At 42.2% G+C, this 13,587-nt stretch overlaps 1 protein-coding gene across 1 annotated transcript in view; it reads left to right on the top strand.

The window, feature by feature from the left end:
* The window catches only part of ST8SIA1 (ST8 alpha-N-acetyl-neuraminide alpha-2,8-sialyltransferase 1), a 171,711-nt gene that overhangs the window by 95,824 nt on the left and 62,300 nt on the right, over positions 1-13,587 (top strand). The window contains exon 3 of the mRNA XM_043881268.1: positions 8,322-8,431. Within this exon, the coding sequence (XP_043737203.1) occupies positions 8,322-8,431 (110 nt within the window). The remainder of the gene's footprint in view (positions 1-8,321; positions 8,432-13,587) is intronic.

Below are 13,587 nucleotides of genomic sequence, written 5' to 3'. Positions count from 1 at the left end.
TTCCGTAGAACACTTTTTATTCTTTGATTCTGAGTTTACATCAGTGTGTGATGCTAGTTTTTTATCCTTAATGCCTAAAAGTTACCCTCTCTCTCCAAGACTATTGTAACTTAATTTTCAATCAGAGGCGCTCTTACTAAAATCTTCTATATTCCTGTGGGAATAGTTACCGCAAACATTTTTTAGCCCAGTTCTTTCTATATTAAATGGTTTGCGTGTTTCTTTTTTCCCATGCCTGTCCTTCTTCCCCTCTTCCCAAGGCCAGCTCAAACTCCTAAGAGTTTTAGAGACTGATGGTGGTTAACTCAGTCCTTCATAGAGGTAGTGTTACTTATCATTCAGGACTTCTAGTTATGTCTGTGAGATGGAAGATGAGTAGGTGATCGTGGTCACTGTCTTACTACTTTGTTGTCTTGCGTGGATTGCCCATGAAGAGGAGGAAGAAGTGAGGCATTTGGCTTTGGAAATGACTTGTTAAATAAGGCTTTTAAGGGCTTCCCTGGTAGCTCAGCTGGTCAAGAATCCACATGCAATGCAGGAGACCCCGGTTCGATTCCTGGGTCGGGAAGATCCCCTGGAGAAGGGATAGGTTACCCACTCCAGTATTCTTGGGCTTCCCTTGTGGCTCAGCTGGTAAAGAATCTGCCTGCAATGCGGGAGACCTGGGTTAGACCCCTGGGTTGGGAAGATCCCCCGAGAAGGGGAAGGCTACCCACTGCAGTATTCTGGCCTGGAGAATTCCATGGGGTTGCAAAGAGTTGGACATAACTGAGCGACTTTCACTTTTCAAATAAGGTTTTTATTCACTTAATTATAAAATCCATACCTGGATCCTCTGGAGCTATTTACATAAGGCAGAAAGAACCGGGTTTAAGTTCTTCAGTTTTTAATAGCCTTTGTCAAAAGTCATATTCTCAGCCAGGAATATTTTCATAGCTGGCATTTGTGGGTTTTTTTTCTGAAAAAGTCTTCCAGCCTGTAACAAGTCTTTTTACCTTCATTTGTACCATAAAACATCAGCGACTCTAATTGTTGTCTTTTTTTTTTTTCAATCTTCCTAAGATTATCTAATAGGCCGGGAATCTCAACTGTCTTTCTTATGCCTAAGAACTTCAGTCCTCAGGTCCCAGCGTCATTTCCTCAGAAAGATTTTTTTCTTAATTTTATATAGCACTCTGTACTTTCCTATTTGTTAAATTTTGTGTTTCCTGTTTCCATGAGCAGGATATATGTCTGTTTTGTTCATCAGTCCCTTTCCAGAATTCATAACAGCTCCTACTCCATAATAGGGCTCAACAAATAATTGCTGAATTAAAGGCAACTCAGGCATCAGAGCTATTTAAGAAGAGACACAGACAGTGTAGGCTATGGACTGTGATGAGGATAAGGTAATCTCAGAAGCAAGATTCTGAATGGCTTCATTAATTGACTCTTTAGAGAGTGGTGGAATTTGTGTTTGTCTTAAAGTTTGGAGATTAAATTGTATGTCCATTATGGCAGAAGATTTAAATAGACATTTTTCCAAAGAAGACCTACAGATGGCCAATGGTCACATGAAAAGATGTTCAACATTGCTAATTATTAGAGAAGTACAAGTCAAAACTATGGTGAGGTACCACCTCACGGTGGTCAGAGTAACCACCATTAAAAAAATCTACAAACAGTAAGTGCTGAAGAGGATGTGGAAAAAAGGTAACCGTCCTACACCGTTAGTGGGAATGCAAATTGGTGCAGCCATTGTGAAAAGCAGTGTGGGGATTCCTCAAAAAACTAAAACTGGAGTTGTCATATGATCCAATAATCCCATTCCTGGGCGTATGCCTGGGCACAGTGATAATTCAAAAAGATACATGCACCCCTAAATTCATAGCAGCACTATTCACAATAACCAAGACTTGGAAACAGCCTAAACGTTCATCAAAAGACAGTGGATAAAGAAGATGGGACAGTGCTCAGCCATAAAAAAGAATGAAATAATACAATTTGCAGCAATATGGATGGACTTAGAGATCATCATACTAAGTGAAGTAAGTCAGAGAAGAACAAATATATGATATTGCTTATATGTGGAGTCTCAAATATGACACAAGTGAACTTAGTCTACAAAACAGAAACAGATTCACAGACGTGAGAACAGATTTGTGGTTGCCAAGGGGGAGGGGGAATGGGGAAGGAATGAAGTAGGAGTTTGGGATTAGCAGATGCAAACTATTATACATAGATAAAGAACAAAATCCAACTGTATAGCACAGGGAACCATATTCAATATCTTGTGATAGACCATAATGAAAAAGAATATAAGTAAGGAATGTATCTATATGTGTAACTGAATCACTTTGCTATACAGCAGAAGTTAACATTGTAAATCAACTGTATTTCAATAAAATATATTTTAAAAATAAATAAAATAATATATCCATTATGACATTAAGGAAATGCCACTGTTTAAAGTAGATTGGATGCTCAATGGAACTTTTTGGAGTAGATATAAATAATTACCTTACGGAACAAGTTGTTGATCATTTCATCTATTCTTAGTTCGTGTGTAGAGCAGTGAGCAAAAAAAAAATATATATGATACTTGGAATGATTCATACAAATATGTGCATTTAAAAACTCATTGACTGGGCTTCCCTGATGACCCAGTAGTTGAGTCCACCTTGAAATGCAGGGGACACCGGTTCAGTCCTTGGTCCAGGAAGATCCCACATGCCGCAGACAGCTAAGCCTCTGGCGGCACAGCTGCTGAGTCCGTGTTCTGGAGCCCAGGGGCCACAACTACTGAGCCCACATGCTGTAACTGCTGAAACCTCTGCATGCTGGAGCCTGTGCTGTGCGACAAGAGAAGCCACTGCAATGAGAAGCTGGTGCACTGCAACTAGAGAGTAGTCCCTGCTCTCCCAAGCTAGAGAAAACTCATGCACAGCAACAAAGACCCAGCACAGCCAAAAGTAAAACATAAATAAATAAGAAAAATAATGATTAAAAAAAACCCTCTTTGGTCAAAGTAGTAGATACACCCTCAAAGGGCCAATGATAAAAAAAATGCTTTGTTTAAAATCTATGGGAAACCTTTGAAATTGAAAGCCTCTCACACAAGGATAAACTACATGTAATAGTAGTGGTCCAGCAATGTAATGATATTTTTTCTCCGGAGAATTTAGCTTTTTAGTGTTTAGTAATATTACTAATCTCATTTATATAGGATTTCAGAGTTTTCTAATAATTTTCAACACCTAACTTGATTTTTAATTTTCATAATCATACTGAGAGACAGATGGAATGGTCATCATCATGCCTGACTTCCAGTGAAGCACTGAGAGTTTGAGGGGTCTGACAAACCATCATCTGAATCCAGATGGTTAATGTAATATAGTCATTGAGAAGATAGCCACTAACAGATGGGACAGTGACAGGTGAAAAAACTTGGACAAAGATTTATAAGGTGAATTGGTGGTCATGCAATATTTTGAGCCCATGGCTGTAGTCAATTTGCCTAATCCAGTCTTTCATTTAGAGTGGTATTTTAAAGGTTAGCATGAGGAGTGTTGTGGCACAGTACTATGTTCTCAGATCTGGTAGATATTTTCTTACATGGATGCAAGGAGATACCTTTGAAAAGAAAGAGTGAAGTTAGTACTCTAATAAAAATACTCCTTAACAGAATTATCATCTTTATGTGGAAATGGATTATCCAAAACATTATCAGTTCTTTCTATGTGGATGCATATGTGCTAAGTTGCTTCAGTTGTGTCCAACTCTTTGTGACCCTATGAACTGTAGCCCACTAGGCTCCTCTGTCCACGGGATTCTCCAGGCAAGAATACGGGAGCAGGTGCCATGCCCTCCTCCAGGGGATCTTCCCAACCCAGGGATCGAAATTACATCTGTTTTAGTTTCCTGTGTTGGCAGGTGGGTTCTTTACTACTAGCACCAACTGGGAAGCCCCCCTTTCTATGTAATATGCACCAAACGGAGAACACCTTGTTCCCACATCATTCTAATAAGCGTTGATCATTGCCAAGTTGAGATATTCTGCATCTTAAATAGAACAATGATAGTATTATCTCAATTAGTTAAAACAATTTCACAGTACTTTCCTTATTAAGTCTTTCCTTTTTAAACTTTGGTGAGCTGTTTTGTTTGCTGTTGCCAATGCCCTGAAGAGTGCACTCAGGGCACTGGAGAAACAGTTATTGAAATGAAATTGCTGTGTGAAGGCCAGCATTGACCAAATGAAGAGGAAGTAAGCAAATATTACCAGCTCACACTCATAAATGGCTTCCTCCTCAACTAGGCTTCTGTTCAAAGGCTTTGAAAAATATATGTATTTATATACATATACACATACAGAGGGGCTTCCCTGGTGGCTCAGTTGGTAAAGCGTCTGCCTGCAATGCAGGAGGCCTGGGTTCAATCCCTGAGTCGGGAAGATCCCGTGGAGAAGGAAATGGCAATCCACTCCAGTATTCTTGCTTGGGAAGTCTGATGGACAGAGGAGCCTGGTAGGTTACAGTCCATGGGGTCGCAAAGAGTCAGACACGACTAAGTGGCTTCACTTTATACATACAGAAATATTACATGTGTATGTGTGTGTTCAGTCTTGTCCGACTCATTTGCAAACCCATAGACTGTAGCCCACCAGGCTCCTCTGTCCATGGGGTTTCCCAGGCAAAATGGAGCGGGTTGCCATTTCTTCCTCCAGTGGATCTTCTTGATCCAGGAATCAAACCCACGTCTCTTGAGTCTCTTGCATTGGCAGGCAGGATTCTTTACCACTAATGTCACCCCAAATAGGTAAACACCATAGAAAATAGGTAAATTTTCTGCCATAAAATCATCTGTGTTAAGATAGACTTTGAGAATCACTCTTTTACCATGTATTCCCCCAAACTCATGGAATCTGAGTATTCTGTGGCTTGAACAAGTCAGTAGACCTTGCAAGGAAAAGGAAAAAGGTGAAAGAAGAGGGGGAAGGATAACGGGGGAACCACCATGCTGGTGGCTTGGTGAAATGCTTTACCTCTGTCGTTTCATGTAATCCTGTGCAGCATGTTCCCTCTTTAGAGACAGGAAGTGAAGTGTCAAGGAGTCCCACAGTCTGGAAGTTAGGAGGTAGTATTTTACCCAGGTTTATGCTGCTACCACTGCTTTCCAGAGTTGCATGTTCTGTGCCCAGATTCTTGTTCAGAAAACTGAGATTGCCAGTCGGTCTGGTCCAGGGACTTTTCCTTAACAATGGGGGTGGGGCGGGGGTCGGGAAGGGAGGCTTAAGTTGGCTTTTACAAAGCAAACTAAATATTAGTTGAGCATGAGCGAGACCACACTTTTCACATAAACTATATACAAATAGCTGCAAATATCCACATATTACTCACTGTGCTCAGATCAAGCTTCCGTTCTCACTTCTGAACCAGATCTGTCCTGGTGAAGGTTGCCATTGACCTCTGTGTTCAAAATCCTGTGGCAATTTTCAGCTCTTATTTTATATAATCTATCAATAGCATTTGCTGCAGTTTTCTCCGCTTCTTCTTCAGTATCTTTAGATACTTAAAAAAAAAACCAAAAACTTACTTTCCAAGACAGGTTACTTTCCTGTTTTTTTTCTCCCATTCCATTGGCCACTCCTTAGTCTCTTTTACCTACTTCTTCTCAGTCTCCTAACTTCTTTCTTGTTGGAGCATCTGGAGATTCAGGTCTAAGACCTCCTCTCTTTCCTGTCTAAGCTCACTCACCAGGTCGTCCTCTGATTTTAAATACCAATTGTATGCTCATCACCCCCAGCTTTCTATCTTCAGGGGAAACCGGTTCCCTGACTGTATTCTCCTATATTCAACTGCTTCTTTGACGTCACCACTTAAATGGCTAATGGAGATTTCATACTTAACATACTTAAAAGTGAACTCCAACTCATCTCACCCAAACTTGCTTCTGTGTTATTATCCATGTCACAGTAAATGGCAAGTCCATCTTTACAGTTGTCTGAGCCCCAACCTTGGCATTGTTCTGGAGTCTTCTTTTTCTCATATCCTATTTTCATTGCAACTCCGGTCAGGTCTTCCTCAAAAACATCTCCAAAATCTGCTTACTTCCGACCACCCCCACTGCTCTGACTCTAGCCCAGGCCACCATAATCTCTAGCCTGTCATTTCAGGAGACTGGTCTCTTTCTTTCTGTGCATGACATCTTGCAGCCTATTTACACAACAGCAGAGTGATTGTTCCAGGATATGACAGAATGCCACTCCTTTTCTCACCCTACCTTGACTTGATTCTCATCTGAGAATAAAATTTAGAGTCTTTACAGTATCCTCCAAAGCCCATAGAATTTGTTCCCCAACCTTCCTACCATCTAAGTCTCTGATCTCTTCTCCTCTGTCCCTTGCTTACTCATCTCCAGACACAATGGCCTCTTTCTCTTCATTTAAAACCCAGGAGTGTCCCTCTTCCACGTCTGCCCCAGCGACTGCCCCAGGTGCCTATAAGGCTCACTACCCCCTCACCTTCAGGGATTTGCTTCCATATCTCCTGACCACCCTAGTTCAATGGCAGGTTTTCTTCAAAAGTATTTCCTGATTTTCTCATGCCAGTGATTTCTTTCTCTCCACCATATGATATTCTGTTTATTTTATTCATTTGCCTTTATCTTCCATTTCCCACTAGAATCTGCCCTCCTTGTGAACAGGGATTATTATGTCCTGGTCACCCAGGACCATACTTGGAACACAGTAGGCACCTAGTAAATATTTGTGGAATAAGAGAGCAGTTAACTTGAGCATAAATACCTAAATCTACATCTAACATATTACAGATCTTACTCGTGTATTTCTAGTATTGATTCAAATCTTCCTCCCTGGAGTGACTGAGAAAAATGCCACATATCGTCCTGGCTTATCCGGGAGAGTTGGGAGTACAGCCCTTTGCCTGACCCTCCTTCTCTGTATCCTGCTCTGGAGATCACTGGACAGACTCCGGGAAGTCTTTTCCGTCTGCAGGCATATGCTTAGACACTGCAGTTTCAATGCTGTATCTTCATCACCTTTATTGTCAGAGCTCCGGCTGTTCCTTTTACAAACTAGAAATCAAGGAAGTTAAATTTCCTTCTTGGGCTTTGCTGAGTGCCCCTTAGCTCCCAGTGACTGTATACTCCTGGATTTTCATTCTTCTGCTTTAATTATTTATACCTATGTGCATAGGTCATATAATCATTTATTCTTTTGGTGTAATCCATATGATGCCCTCAGATTCATCAACAGTGGTGACTTAATATGGACCTGGTTATTTTATACGGATGTAAGGTCTTCCCCCCAGAGACTGCCAGCCACTGTGCCTGGTTTCAGCAAGCAGGAAACGCTGTGCTGTGGTTCTTGCTGACCCAGCTAAAAGAGACTGAATGTCACATTTCACTTCCAGGGGCTGTTGCTGGGTTTTGATAGTCCCTGGTACTATAAATAGCACTCCAGGGAACATTCAGGTACATGGGACATTTTCTTTGCAGTCCAGGTCAATGTCTGCAGAAAGTCACATGCTGCCTGGTTAGACACAAGTCACTTGCCCCTGAGTCGCTCCTAAGTTCTAGACAGACCCTACTCAGAGTGTGCATTTGCTCATAAACCCTGCAGTCGCTCTCAGCATGCTTCTGCACCTCTGTTGATGCTGCCCTCCCTGCCTGCAAAATCCTACTCATCCTTAAAGATTCATCTCAAGTAAGAAAGTTCTCGCTGAGTCGGCTTTACAGATGTGCCTTCTCGTCCCTCTCTGGCTTCCCCACAGGTCACCCTCACAATACAGTCTGTTACATAAGCTTATATATTCACACGCTCCTCACATCCCAGACTGTGAATCCTGAGACCTGTGATTCACTGTCTTTGGGTTTATCCCCAACAGTTAGCACAGGAAACGCTCAGCAAGGTTTGTTGAGTGAATGACTGATTGTATGAACGAATGAAAGTGCGTCCAAATAGGGGAGTAGAATTCATTTGAGTTTGTCCCCAGCTTAATGCCTTTGAAAAGAATCCAGTGCCTAGTGAGAATTTTTCCGTTTTCCTTAGCAGTCACTCCCTATTATATGCATGGCCAGTTTGATACCCCAAATGTGGTTGTATTGAAATCCACTTCAGGGAGTTAAAAAAGAAATGTTTTTATTTCAAAGGAACGGGCTAGTTTGCTCCTCGCAGGCTGCCTGGCCTCTTTCTTTCTATGCACTCTTTTCACTCTGCTCAGTCTTCAATCAAATTCTCCGGTCAGGTCTGCTGTAAACAATGATTTGGTGAGCGTTGTGTGTTCTCTGTAGTGAAAACCCGCCTTGTTTTCTGTTGCTAGGCAACCCCATTCCAGCTGCCCTTGAAGAAATGCGCGGTGGTGGGAAATGGTGGGATTCTGAAGAAGAGCGGCTGTGGCCGTCAAATAGATGAAGCAGATTTTGTCATGCGGTAAGAGAGCTCCCACAGCGCGGCCTCTGCCTTCTCTCCTGTCCCTCCCCTCCCGCCAGCCCCCGGGGGCCTTTGGAGACCAGTCACTGGTGATTAATCAGCTGTAGCGTCTCTTCACCCTCCCTCCAAGTTCACATACAAGTGAGTTGAGGAACGGGCCCCAAGAAAGCACAAGAGAAGAAACACTCATACAGTATACTAATGCATATATATGGGATTTAGAAAGATGGTAACGATAACCCTATATGCAAAACAGAAAAAGAGACATAGATGTACAGAACAGACTTTTGGACTCTGTGGGAGAAGGCGAGGGTGGGATGTTTCGAGAGAACAGCATCAAAACATGTATATTATCTAGGGTGAAACAGATCACCAGCCCAGGTTGGATGCATGAGACAAGTGCTCGGGGCTGGTGCACTGGGAAGACCCAGAGGGATGGGATGGGGAGGGAGGCAGGAGGGGGAATCAGGATGGGGAACACATGTAAATCCATGGCTGATTCATGTCAATGTATGGCAAAAATCACTACAATATTGTAAAGTAATTAGCCTCCAACTAATAAAAATAAATGGGAAAAAAAGAAAAACTCAGAGGTCAAGAGGAGATACCCAAAGTGGAAACACTCATCTTATTTTAGATGATACAGTTGGGTGACTCCAACTTTGAAACGTATCCTTAAGACAGATTCTCAATGAATAAATGATTTCATTAGTTCGTTTCATTCTGCACACTTTGCTGCTTTGTTTTTCACAAAAGCGTTTGGAAGTAGTGATGGAATTCGGAGAGGCAGTGGATCTGTGCAGGACTAGGAGAACTGGAAGGAAGGAGGGGGAATACACTTTGAACAAAGTGGCAGCTTAGTAAGGGGACTGAGTGGAGTGGTGACCATACTGGAAAACAGGAGGTTCCTGCAGGGATGTGGAAAGGGACTGCTAGGACACACCCAGCCGAGGATAGAGACCGTGACACTGAAATGGTGCCAACCTGCACTGTTGGGTGATTTTGATCAGAAGGAATTACAGTGAGTGATCAGGTGGACACAGGCTTAGGATTGTCTCGGGGAGAGGGGACAAGGGGGAGAAGGGACTGCATGGCTGGAGAGAGCGTGAAGGACACACTTTGGAATCTGAGCTGGAAGGAAGTTGGCCCTGAGAGGCCTGGAGAAAGGAAGGGGCGCAATGGGGCCGTATGATGGGGCCATTCAGAGCCGAGGGAGTGGAAATGTGAAAGATAAAAGAAGATAGAAAAATGAGAGTTAGTGTCAAAGAATGGCCTGCTGGAACATGTGACTTCTTGAGACTCTGACGTCAGCTTCTCTGGGATGAGCAGACATGCTGTAGACAAAGAGGACACTTGTTACTGAAGAAATGTAGGAGCTTGGAGGCTACTCTGGGAAGGGTCTTACATGATGGCCCCAAAGTCTCCTTGAAGTGGGAATAAGTGAGGCATTGAGGCTTTGTGTTGGTCGCTGAGTAGCCCGCCAGACTCCTCTGCCCGTGGAATTCTTCAGGCAAGAATACTGGAGTGGGTTGCCATTTCCTTCTCCAGAGGATTCTCTCAACTCAGGGATCGAACCTGGGTCTCCTGCATTGCAGGCAGATTCTTTACCTTCTGAGAAGGCTCTGGGGCCAGAATGACTGATGCCTCAAGCAACACAGAGGGTGGAAAGCTGAAGGGGGCTGGAGGTTGGGGTTTTGTGTTCACTTTTAAGAATAATAAGGATAAATAAATAATGGTCTAAAGTGACCAAAAAAAAAAAAAAGGTAGCTGAGGGGACACTTAGACACCTCTGGGCTCTGAGCTAAGTGGAGTAGGGGAGAGTAAAGCTTGTCTGAGAGCGTTTTAAGGAAGCCATTTCAAGGGGAGGGTCAGGTTCCTTCTGAGAGAGCAAGGATTGGGCTCCTCAGAAGACTTCATCTTACTGGTGAAGCCTGCGGCAGAGGGAGAATCCTTTTCTTTCTTTCCTTTATGGAGGTGCCCTGCCCTAGTTTTTCCAGTGTGAGACTGTGTTTTTCTCTCCACTGTAATGATTAATTTTTGCAATAAAAATAGAAGACAAGAAAGATAATGAAAATAGAAGAGAGGAGAAGAGGAAAATGTACTTCTCTTAATTCAGGTCAACATCTGCTTAGTGAGTACCTGGTCTGTATTGGGTCTTCACTGAGGTTGGAAACGGTACGTTGGACAGTTCCATCATGGACTTAGAATCTGGAGCTGTGTCATTGCCAAGGTCAGGGTGGCTCAGAGGTAAACGGTGAGTGAGTGGGGTCCTTCTGTGGGGAAGGGGTGTCTGGACAGAGCCCTCTGTCCATTCCACTGTGGGCACAGGCCGGCCTTTCCAAGCTCTAATGTGGGAAGGACACCAAGGCTCTGCAGGGTTGTGGCCATGGGTGAGCATGGTGAGCTGGTAGCTATAGAAGCGGAGACGATCACCTGGAGAGCAGAGTGTAGGAGGAGGGCAGAGGCACCGCTCCATGACACTGGCGTTAGGGGGGCTCTGAGGGCAAAGAAAACTCAGAGGAAGGACCAGCCCTTGCCACAGACTTGCTCTGTGACCCACAGCGCACCATGGTACCTTTGCTGCAGCTCAGCTTTCTGATAATCTCTGTGCAGAGGTGGCTGCAGGCAATTCCCTAAGCCTTTCCATTGTGGAAACTCTGATTCTGTGATAATGTGACTGTCACACAACTGTAACACATTCACGTAGTCTAGTTTGATTTTTCACATTGCTCTCGAGTATAAGTTGACTTGCTTTTTCCAGAAACTTTGTAAGGAAGAAGAAGTGGAAATATTATATTCACAGATTCAGGAAAGTTAAGTGATTTTAAGATCACTTAAAGTTATGTGATTTTAAGACGTCTGCAATGTAGAAGGAGGCAGTACAATAAATGTGTTTTCTTAAATTATTCCTGAGCACACATGTGTGTGTCACCACATTTAGGAAGATGGATATTTTTTAAACTTAATGTGCAGAAGATCAGTCTTAAGCATCTTATGGGGTTATCCATATTTATTTATTACAAATACACAAGACTACATTTGCATTGTATACAATCAGTGTTGATATATTCACATTCAAAATTAATAAGTGCCTGTGATTAGGGTGCACAGCACAGGATTAAACAATGTTCGTGGGATATTCATGGGATGATGAGGGAGATAAGAATGAAAAGAATTCAAAGAAGGCAGCATCAAAACTAAAGGTATGTGTGCATGTACCTTTTGATTCAATTTCAAGAATGGTGCCGTTGTCATAACACATTTGAATCTTTAAAAAGTTTTATTTATAGTTCATGGCAAATAGATGGGGAAACAATGGAAACAGTGACAGACTTTATTATTTTGGGCTCCAAAATCACTGCAGATGGTGACTGTAGCTGTGAAATTAAAAGATGCTTGCTCCTTGGAAGAAAAGCTATGACCAACCTAGACAGCATATTAAAAAGCAGAGGCATTACTTTGCCAACAAAGGTCCGTCTAGTCAAAGCTGTGGTTTTTCCAGTAGTCATGTATGGATGTGAGAGTTGGACTATAAAGAAAGCTGAGCACTAAAGAATTGATGCTTTTGAACTGTGGTGTTGGAGAAGACTCTTGAGAAGCCCTTGGACAGCAAGGAGATCCAACCAGTCCATCCTAAAGGAAATTGGTCCTGAATACTCATTAGAAGGACTGATGCTGAAACTGAAACTCCACTACTTTGGCCACCTGATGGGAAGAACTGACTTATTGGAAAGACCCTGGGAAAGATTGAAGGCGGGAGGAGAAGGGGACAACAGAGGATGAGATGGTTGGATGACATCACTGACTCGATGGACATGAGTTTGAGCAAGCTCATTGGTGATGGACAGGGAAGCCTGGCATGCTGCAGTCCATGGGGTCACAAAGAGTTGGACAGACTGAGTGACTGAGTTGAACTGATAGTTTATGGGGCTTCCCCAGTGGCTCAGCAGGAAAGAATCTGCTTGCAATGCAGGAGACATGGGAGACACGGGTTTGATCCCTGGGTCAGGAAGATCCTCTGGAGAAGGAAATGGCAATCCCCTCTAGTATTGTTGCCTGGAAAGTCCCAAGGACAGAGGAGCCTGGCAGGCTACAGTCCTTGTGGTCACAAAGAGTCCAACACGACTGAGTACACACACACACAAAGAATTTATAATATGGGAATAATTAAATGTTGATTAATTGTAAATTATTCTTATTTGACCACTTATGGATCTATTTATACATGATTGATTAATACACATTTTGGGGACATCTTGAGAAAATTGAGATAATAAGATATATTCAAAATGAAACAGTTAGTGACTATGATTAGAAACATGTATGTCTGATCCTAGATTATAGGGTACATGGACCATTACAGTGAAAGATGAGATCCCAAAATAGCCTTACCTATACACAATGGTGTACCCTATTACAGTTCAAGATGTTTTCCAGAATTGTAACAATGCCATAATTTCCTTTGCTTGGACATTTTCAGACACATCTTCTAATGCTAAAATGTACCCTCTCATATTTCAAAGTAAACATTTGCTCTGTAACCAAAAGTGACACTTTAAAAAAGTAATATCATTAAATATCATTTATCTTGAAGTTCTGAAAGACAGAGGTAACAGTGATTATATCCTGGCGAGAAATTGGGTGGCTCAGGAATATGAGTGAAGACAATATAATTTTGGTGCCTGTGAATTATACTCAATTATATGTGTTTTATGTATTGAAGTATACATATAATTTAAAAAGGAATTTTTAAATGTATTCTATTCCTTTCTACCCATTCCCCACCCATCTCCACTTCCCACTTCAAAGAATTTTCATTTCTCATCAATTCTGTGGCCACATCCTCTATGATCCCGTGCACAGTTACTAAGACACTTCAGCCAGTAATATCCTTTCATTGTGCCAATAAGCAATAAAGCAAAGTTTGGAACACGTTTACACAATTATGCCTTATAAGAAACAATTTGACGGTATTAAATGTGCCTTTTATGTAAATCTGTGTAATTATCAATTTAGGAGTTGAGCTAAAATTACAGTATGCTTTTTTTTTCCCTGAGAGCTGCAGGGAGATATCACAGGCATTCATACTTGAAGAGAAAGTTTACCCAGAAGAACAGTTATTTATACCAGAGTACAATGGCATTATTTTCCAGAAA

This window comes from Cervus elaphus, chromosome 22 (assembly GCF_910594005.1).
Source record: "Cervus elaphus chromosome 22, mCerEla1.1, whole genome shotgun sequence".
NCBI classification, from domain to species: Eukaryota; Metazoa; Chordata; class Mammalia; order Artiodactyla; family Cervidae; genus Cervus; species Cervus elaphus.
Note: the sequence above shows the minus strand (reverse complement) of the source record. Positions and strands in the feature narration are given on the sequence as shown.